The sequence below is a fragment of the Phoxinus phoxinus genome (assembly GCF_949152265.1).
Source record: "Phoxinus phoxinus genome assembly, chromosome: 19".
In the NCBI taxonomy this organism is placed as follows: Eukaryota; Metazoa; Chordata; class Actinopteri; order Cypriniformes; family Leuciscidae; genus Phoxinus; species Phoxinus phoxinus.
The window spans coordinates 6,236,814-6,247,626 of NC_136894.1; the positions used below are offsets into that span (position 1 = coordinate 6,236,814).

At 37.9% G+C, this 10,813-nt stretch overlaps 1 protein-coding gene across 1 annotated transcript in view; it reads right to left on the reverse strand.

Annotated features, from left to right (window-relative positions):
* The window catches only part of nxph1 (neurexophilin 1), a 28,815-nt gene extending 19,106 nt beyond the window's left edge, over positions 1 to 9,709 (reverse strand). The window contains exon 1 of the mRNA XM_079591287.1: positions 9,319 to 9,709. Coding sequence (XP_079447413.1) covers positions 9,319 to 9,372 — 54 coding nt within the window. The 5' untranslated portion in view covers positions 9,373 to 9,709. The remainder of the gene's footprint in view (positions 1 to 9,318) is intronic.
* Positions 9,710 to 10,813: the final 1,104 nt, after the last annotated feature.

Here is a 10,813-nt window from a genome sequence, read left to right on the forward strand (position 1 = left end):
GGTGTTCCGGCTGCTCTGGGAGAACAGAGCACATCCATCACCTCGCCATAATTCGTCCACCCTTCAGTCTCTATCACATGCACCGCTATCAGCTTCACAAAACCAGGGGAAATACTTTGACATGAATGACACTCTCACATGTCAATTCATCACAAGGATTTTTCTCTGTGTAATTACGACGCAAGGATTCGAGGCGTGAGAATTAAAGGTGAATCTTTACAGATCAGCAAGGTGTGTTGGATCGTAAGGAAAGAAAACTAGAGAAAGTCAGAATCAGAAAACTGCGTAGTAAAAAATAAGCTGAATAAAAGGTGTTGATAGCAAATAAACAGTCATATTCATTCACTGATTGCCATTGTTTTCTTCCTTTAGTTTTTCATGTTTTAATTACTTGTGAATTTGTAAAGTTGGGCCTTTTTTAAAAATAAAAATAAGTAAATCATATAATATAATAATATTAATGATAAAAGTACATAATACTAATTATTAACATCAGCAACAACAAATGTTAATAAATACATTAAACCATTCTGAAAATAATAAGAAAAAAAATGTGATTAAATAATAATTAGTAGGATATAATAATAATAATAATAATAATAATAAGGATATGCATAATAATAATAATACATTTGAACCATTGTTAATAAATACATAATCAAGCAAACAAACAAACATTGTTTTATTGGGAAATTATGATTTTTATACTGTTCAAACTATTTATCCAATCCCCTATCCCTAAACCTACCCATCACAGAAAACATATGCAAAAAAACATCTATACACCCAACAAGGACAAAGATTTCAGATATTGCCATCTACACACACACACACACACACACACACACACACACACACACACACACACACACACACACACAGAACAGAACAGCCAGTAGGATGAAAGTAGCAGAGTGAAAAAGTGATGAGGATGGAGATTAAGACAATAAAATTGAATAAAGTGGATTATTCTTCCTTAAAAACAGATGATGCTAATGAATCTCAGAATGAATCTCAGCTTATTGACACGGGTCGGAAACTGTCAGTCAAGAGACATCGGTCCCTCAATCTACTGTACTGCTTCCATGCTCAAAATCTTCAGCATGTCCTCCTTTTTTCCTTCCAATGATTTTTCTCGACACCTCGCGTTGGCTGCATGCCCACACAGGCTGAGGAATAATTGTGATTCTGAAAATCAATAGAAGTGAAATCCAGCCGGCCCCAGCCATGTAATGCAATACTGTCATTCACTGCATGAGGAGTGATAAGCGCTCCGATTGGTCTGTTCCTCTGGTTAGCAGTCATGAAGCGTCCTCATGCACTTGCCACACGCATGCCATCTCATCTAGCTTCTTTTTTTCTAACTTTCACTCTCCATCTAATTCTACAGGAGTGACGTGTAAAAAAAAAAGTATTACTTATTGACTGATCGCCTCAAGATAAGTAAAACTGATTCTGAGGGAAGAAATGTAACTCTGGCCCTGTAAAATAAACTTGACACACACGCGCACACACGCACACACGCACACACGCACACACGCACACACGCACACACGCACACACACACACACACACACACACACACACACACACACACACACACACACACACACACACACACACACACACAGTGGAGTGGTGAGCCACCTAATGCAGAGCAGCTGAACCGGACACAGAGAGTAGCTTTGTGTCGAGTTTATGGGATTTATTTCTATCCACATGCCAGCTAATTAACTTTATTAATTGCACAAAGACGACATAAGAAACTGTAATGTCCAAGTCCACCATGGCTAAATCTCCTGCATTCAGCCTAAGCTGTACACATGTAGATTGTGATTGTGCAGACAGGTTGTGTTTACTGCGTTGAACATAAATTAGGATAAATTGGATCATTCAAACAGTCCGAATAGATACTTGGATGTGGACATTCAGTGGTTTAAGAAGTATACTGTTTTTTTTTCTTCATTTTCTTATGCTGATCAAGGCTGCATTTATTTGATCAAAAACACAGTTTTAAAAAACTATTTTCAATTTCATCTATTTGAAAATGTAATTTACTCCTGTCATGGCAAAGCTGAAGCATCATTACTCCAGTCTTCAGTGTTGCATTATCCTTCAGAAATCATTCTAACATGATGATTTGATGCATTACATTTAATCATTTAGCAGACGCTTTTATCTACATCAACTTACAAATGAGGAGAGCAATATAAGAATCAAGCCAACAATAGGGCAGCAATTTGCAAGTACTGATGGCATATTCATATCTTACTAGATTGCAAAGTTTTTTTTATTATTATTATTTTAATAGTAAATATTCTGATGCCTGCATTCAACTTCCTCACCAAGTGGAACAGCTAGGAGCAAATCTGAGGAGAAATGCAGCAAATATCATGCGATAACATGAAAAAACCAACACAAACCCCCGAATATGTCAATAAAATGCTCATTATTTGCAACATCTGCACTCATTATATACACAAAAGCATCTTGAACAAGTGACAGTGCTCCACCTATAGGCAAAGACAGGTAATTCCTTTAAAAGACAGTAATTGTCCATTGAAGCAACTATAGATAATGAGTACAGGTTGTCTTCTTACAACAAAAACGGTCATTTTATTATCCGATATGCAATAACGGGAGGAGAAAGAGACTGTCTACGGCTTCCTGCATCTCTGTCCATAAAACAGCCACCAGACAGACTCAACATGCGTTTATATATAATACATGAACAGCTCTCGCCATGCTTCAATTCAGCGGCGCAACTACGAATCTGTTCTCGTTTCTTTGAGAAACGACTGCAGACGTGCATCCAAACAGTCTGGGAGTGTTTTCCTTGTAATCCACGTCTATTGTTGTCTGACTGACGTTTATGGTTCAGAGATTTCCTCTTTCATCTCTCTAATTCCAGCCTCTTTAATGCATGAAAGAAACTTCAGAGTCCCACAGCATTTTAAGATAGACGGGAGGTAAGGCGGGGGTTATCTGGTCCTGCCTGCCTCTCCGCAGGCTTTGCATGGAGTAGTTAGACATGTTTCTTTCACCAGACCACACCGCTCCGCCGGGGATGCGATTGGGGAGGATGCTTCTATATATAGTGAGACGGGAAAAATAGCCCCGTTGAGGTTCAGGTCAGTCTGGGGTATAATTTTCCAGATCCATTGCCATTCTCGGGGTTGAGTTCAATGCTGACCTCTGACCTGTGTAGGTGACTGAAATTCAGGAGCGGTTTGTGGAAAGAAGAATGGAGACCGTGGTAATAAATCAAAGCAACCTTGTCCTGTCTCCACCCCGTGATGTGTCCTTAGCTTGACACTGAGTGTACGTGTGTGGAGGGTCAGAAGAGGAGCTAGTTTAAAAATGAAATGTGGGAAAGCCCGTGCAGGGCCATACACAGGTCAGGATGGACACTTAAAGGACACGTCTGTGGGCAAACGAAGAGCATACTAATGATAATTAACTTTTGCTTTGAGAAAAACGTGAACATGGTTAATGGAGCTGGAGAATGCTAAATAAACTGCTTTTGTGAGGAAATAGATGATCAAATAATCAATCTCGTGATTCAATCAATGAACATATTTGCTATTAAACATTACTTTTTTAATAAAAAAAAAAATGCTGGTTTAGTATAAGAGAATTCACAGACAATGTTGTGACATTTAGGCACTTCACATTCATTATTATGTATCCGCAAACACTGACTCTTTAAATTCAATGACGTCAAGGCTATAAAGTGATTGGTTACACTGTTATGCTTTGTCCAATGGAGTCACTTTTCTCCATGAGCCACAGATATTTATATATGTATACATACAGGTGAAACTCGAAAAATTTGAATATCGTGCAAAAGTTCATTTATTTCAGTAATTCAACTTAAAAGGTGAAACTAATATATTATATAGACTCATTACATGCAAAGTGAGATATTTCAAGCCTTTATTTATCATTTTGATGATTATGGCTTATAGCTATGAAAACCTTTTCACAATATTCTAATTTTGAATTTGGGGTTTTGAGTCTATATAATATATTAGTTTCACCTTTTAAGTTGAATTACTGAAATAAATTAACTTTTGCACGATATTCACATTTTTCGAGTTTCACCTGTATATATATATTAGGGCTGTGCAAGGATTAATCGTGATTAATAGCATCCAAAATAAAATATTATGTCACATTTCCATATGTAATCCAATATTATGTTTGTGTTTACATAATATATGTGTGTGTACTGTGTATATTTCTTTTGTATATATATTATTTTGTGTATATATATATATATATATATATATATACATACACACATGTATATATTTAAGAAATATTTGCATGTATACTGTATATATACATTTTCATATTTTAAATAAAATATAAAATATGAAATGTATATGTATATAAATCCTTAAATATATACATATATGTGTTTGTAATTATATATACAAAATAATGAATTAATCACAATCAATCGTTGTGCAGCCCTAATATATATATATATATATATATATATATATATATATATATATATATATATATATATATATATATATATATAATTTCCCAGAATGCATTTAAATCCCAATTCAACTTACTTTATGTAGTGACCAACTGAATTTAAATTCCAATTTATGAATTTAAAATATATAATTGATATTGAAATCATGTATATACTATATGTACAGTATACTACTTCTAGACTAACAACCTGTATAAACAAGGTCAATTATGCTTCAAAAACAATAAAACAGCTTCCTCTACAGTACAGTTTCAACTTACTCTTGGCCCTCTAAGAAGTCATTCTGATAAGCTTTTCCTTTCATTCACATTAAAAAGCGAGCTCATCATAGTCAATAAGATGTATAGTTTGTGTTGTGGTGCTTGTTGTTAGAAAGCATTGGGCTGAGAGCAACGTCCTTGGCATAGGTGTAAGCCACTTGCTGAATTAAGGTCACCTTCAGAAGTCAATCCCACTACATCAAGACACTACATCATTCACTGGCCCCACGCTGCTATCAGCCCGCACACACACACACACACACACACACACACACACACACACACACACACACACACACACACACACACACACACACACACACACACACACACACACACACACACACACACACACACACACACACACACACACACACACACACACACACACACACACACACACACACACACACACACACACACACCAAAGCTCAGCATCTCTCTCAAGGGTCAAAGGTCAGGTGTCCCAAAAGGGGTCAAGGATCCAGCGTTTGCTGCATTTGGTGGCATGTTCGGCTCATCTCAGCCGTGATTACTGCACAAAGTCTTCCGAAAATCCTGTTTCTCCAATTATCTGGTGCAGAACTGCTGATGGTACCATTTACCTACAGACGTGCATTAACATAATGCAGATGTCCTTAACTGCAATACGGAGGCACTTCATGAAACTCATAGAGTTGGGATAAATGGACTGTGGCACTGATGTGAACACAAGTCTATTAAACAGCGGATATGAGTGTGTGTGCGCCATGGGAGGAGGGCAGATTACATTGCTTTGCACACTAACTATACAGCCCTGGGCTCTCTCTCTCTCTCTCTCTCTCTCTCTCTCTCTCTCTCTCTCTCTCTCTCTCTCCCTCTCTCTCTCTCGCTCTCTCTCTCTCTCACAGACCCCACCACTCCTCTTCATCTCTTCAGAGCTTAACATCACTCAGCCTTAACACACTTCATTGACACTAAATCACCACCCAAAATCAAAGCCTATCCTGAAGGGGAAACATTGACAAAAATATATATATGAAAACAGACAAACATTATTTCAGATTCAACCGAGAACCCAATTTTAACGGGACAGGTCGCCGCTTCAGTCAATTGCTGACCTATGTTTTATCATAACAGGGCAATATTGATTGTATCACTTAAGTTCTTATTAATTTAAGGACCTCGAGAGGGTGATTAAAGGGCATTTGTGTTGAACTCATTTAAAGAGACTGACAGCCAGCATGTCAAAATGTCTCCGTTGGGACCCGGGTCAGGTGACTTACGGGTGGTTTCTGAAGCGTAGGTGAGGTTTAATGGACTAAGGGCTGATGATTTTTACTTGAACCATTTCACACCATCTCTCCGCCAATCATTAGACACAAGAGGGTTAGTTCAGACCTTGAGCATATATCTTTCCACTGGAGTCTTAAATGGAGTGGATGTGCGGTAGCTGGCCGAGCAACACACTCATCGGGGTTAAAAACAGCCGAGCAGACCGAGGACCGTTCCATCCTCAAGTGTATTAATAATAAGGTACATCTGTGTGGCTTGTGAGGATAATGAATCTGTGCATCCATATAGTTCCAGAGCATATTGTTTATATGCAGTTGTCCTGGAAACGTAAAGTGTGCTTAGAAGAGCACGTCTGGATGATTCATGCGTGTAGTTTCCAAAAGCTGCATCTTCTTTAGGCAATGTGGCATTATTTATATATATATATATATATATATATATATATATATATATATATATATATATATATATATATATATATATGCAGCTCAATTGCAATGCCAGATGGTAAAAATTGGATCAATGTATCAGACGGTCCTAATCAACTTGTAAACTACACTTAAGTTATGTAATCTAAAAAAAATATTAATGTAAAAATGCTAAACCAAAAACCGGTTCATTAATTAACTGCATGCAAGTTACTTTACCATGTACTGTATGTTCAGGAAAATAAATGCAATTTTACTGCAGTTTCTTATTTTTAAAAGTAGTAAAATAAATACGAATTACCTTATTTGCAGAAGTAGTACAGGAGTCCTTGTAATGTCATTTTTTGAATGCTATTTAAAAACAGTTTCTTCTTGTTGTTCTCAGTTATGCACACTGGAGTGGATTATGTGGTTCATATCCTTTGCATTATTTTAGGGTCGTGTTTGTAGTTTCATGTTTGTGTTGGGCAGAATGGGCACACTGTGCTATTGCTGTTATCACGTGACCTTATACAGTATGTCCATCTTTATTATTACCAGTAGAGTAGAAAAATGATTGTAATGGATTTTACTTTTTAAAACGCACCTGTACACAGCTAATAACTTTAAAATATGTATATTCTTCGATAAAGTTCTCTAGTATACAGCAAACTTTTTTCCCTTTTACCGTGAATACATTCATTTATTTTACCGTGCAATAAACAAATGATTATTTGTTCTTTTTTACAAAGAAAAAAAAAATCTGAAGCATAGCGAAAAATACTAGCTTAATAAATGAAATGTGCGATAGGCTACATAAGAAGACGCGTTTGTTTAATTGTGTCGTACAGCTGCTCGTCCCCTCATGCACGCGCTCCGCTGTTATCAGGGTCAGGACGAGCTGACACACACAAGAGGCTTAAACATGAAATACAGCAGCCAAGTTCAACTCTAGCACTCGAAGGTGCGGACAGGCCTAGCCACGGGCTTCAATCTTCTCATTAACGGTCACATTCCGGTCATCCAATGATTATGTCTGACGTTTCAGATAATTATTTTCATAATTCGTAATATAATAGGACAACTGAACGATTTCAGATGGGTAAAATGGTGATGAAACCATTGCGCCATTCTCGCACACAGAAAACGCGCGTGGTCTGTATGAACACTATAGACAAATATTACCGTATGTGTGTGGTCTGTATGTTTTGAAGACATAATGAAAACCTAAACATTACTGATGTGGTATCCTGTACCAACCACTCAGAGATAGTGCTCAATATCTAAAGTGAATCAAATAAAATTGAAGATGTATAAGATATGCAAGTAGATATATAAAGCAGAGTGTTTGGCAGAGGTCGGACTGCGCTGTCCGTGGTCCTGAACTGCCTTATGAACACGAGGGGACACACTCTTCAGAAAATCCAGTGTGTTTTGGCCTCTATAATATACAATACGCGAGCGAGTATAACCAAAAACACATGGAGACGATCTACTGTCATTTCATCGGTGAATGGACACAGTTTGACAATAATGAAATATAAACGCGCCCTTCAAACACGCCTGGGGCATGTTTATAATGAATAAATCAATCAATCAAACATTCAGACAAATTAAATTAAAATTAAATTAAAATGACATGCATTTTGTTAAAACTCTAACTGCAATGTAATAGCTGGACACATGAGATTGAGATTCAGGTCTCCAACTTTAAAATGACTCAAATTTAAAGTACACTGACCAGGAGGAAAGTTGGAGGAAATTACGAGGAGTTTATGTGAAAAAATTACAGTTAATTTATTATTAAAAAACGATTTAAGCCACGAATCATTCTTTTGTGTTACGCTGGCCATTTAGTCGAATAAATTTGCTTAAATCAGAGCAGGATCTCGTACAGGTAAAATCATTTTTAAAACATGTTTCAGGTGTAAACGCAAACATTACAATATGTCCTTAATTTAAATAGTTAAAAACGTTCATTTTTCTTATTTCAGTGTGTGTGCGCGCGCACGGCATCTCTAAAACTCTTCAAATGTGAAAAAAACTAATTTTTCATCGTGACTATATTAATGTTAATTATAGGCATAGTTTGAAAAAAAAAAATTCACTTTTATCCAATTAAAAAAAAAACATTCTCACATTATTAAACAAATCCAATAGTAAAACGTAAAGCATACAATTGACCTTCTGCGATTTTCATCTATTTGAATATTTAAAATGTATGCTAATTTGCCATTTCATCAAATTGAATTATGTGGTCACGGTAAGTTAATTAGAAGTCGTAGTCTATTTTCTTTTTTCTTGATTTATTTTCAATAAAGTGATTAGTCAGAGTGTAAAATGTAATTTGTTGCAGACATGGCTTGAGTGTGGATTGAGTGGTGGAAATCAAAGAGACTCTCATCATCAGGGTGCAGGACTGTCACTGCTGCTTCATTCGCGCAGGGGGTTTTCATTTGTTTTGGCGCCCCCGTGAGGCCGAACACTGAAACACAACTCTCGCAACTGGATGTCGAGACCAGAAACAGAGGAAGGTTTTGTCCGCATGAGACGCGCTTTTAGAAATAATAACTAAAATAGCAAAATATATAGAAACACATATTTTGATTTAGTAAGCTCTGAGAGCACAGTTTGAAGTAGGCTATTTCATACACGATTTGCAACGCAGATGCGGTTAAAAGTCTCTATATTACAAAAAATTAGGGCATAAGTTTTTTTATAACCTGGAAAGCATAATTATAAAGTGTAAAGCATCGCAGCATTGCTGTCGTTCCAAAGTGCCACAATTTCATGAGCATATTCTAGACTATAGTAACAGGTTAAAAAAAGAAGAGAAGAAAAGAAAAGAAAGAGAGACTCTTACCAGGTAGACAGCCGGAGTGAGGAGAAAGACGGCACACCAACACGTCGCCCGCATCCTCCCTTATCTCAAACTTCCACTAATTTCCCTGCGCTGTTTCTTTTGTCTGTAAGGAACATAGATCCACTTGGTATCCGCTTTAGACCTTTAGCCTAGGCAAAAATGACATTATAGACCCCATGACCACAGAATAGGCTTTAAACTTGGACACAGATAAGGGAGGGAGAGCAAAATGAACGGTTACATAGGCATTAATCCAGTCAAGGAGTGAAGCTCAGTCATATTTCATTAAGATGTCATGGGAGATGCTCGCCGGTCTTGCTGCCTGGAGTGACTGCGGAGTAAGTCCTCTTAGAAACAAGGACAGAGGCTTTTCACGCGCGCGCTGTCACTCAGCGGTGGCTTTATATCGCGCGCTGAGAGCCACGCGCGCACTACTACATCCGGAGAGAGGCTCAGAGGGGGTGGGACGAGAGGAGAGAGTGTGTGTGTGGGGGGGGGGGATTAAAGAACCGGACGAGATTGGTCCAAGAGACGACGGGATCACACGATTGCGACGACTTAAAAGAGACTCACAGCCCACCAGAGAAGCTTTTTTTTTCGTGCGCGCGAGAGGACGTGTCGCGGTGTTCCAGGAGCGCGCCACAACTCGCCACGGATCTTGTGCGCTATTGCCATAAGAAACTGAACGCATCTAAACCTGTGAGGTAAATTTGACTCACATTGACAGCCATTAAAAAAAGCAAGTATTCCTGATCACAGTATAATGGGTTTTTAAAAAGTGTATTGTTTTTAAAATGATTTAATGTTTATAGAGAGACAATTTGTGTAAAAGAACTGTACAACTTAAATTGTCCGGGTTCATATCACACACACTCACACACACACACACACACACACACACACACACACACACACACACACACACACACACACACACACACACACACACACACACACACACACACACACACACACACACACACACACACACACACACACACACACACACACACACACACACACACACACACACACACACACACACACACACACACACACACACACACACACACACACACACACACACACACACACACACACACACACACACACACACACACACACACACACACACACACACACACACACACACACACACACACACACACACACACACACACACACACACACACACACACACACACACACACACACACACACACACACACACACACACACACACACACACACACACACACACACACACACACACACACACACACACACACACACACACACACACACACACACACACACACACACACACGTCCTGTACAAATTATACACTGTAAAAAATGTGGCTGCGATTAGTTAAAATTTGTTGAGATAACTTAAATATCCAACTTAACCAAACTAAACTTAAGTTAACTAAATTTAATATTTTAAGTCAAGCTTGAACACATACTTTTTAAAGTTGAAACAATGTTGGATTTTA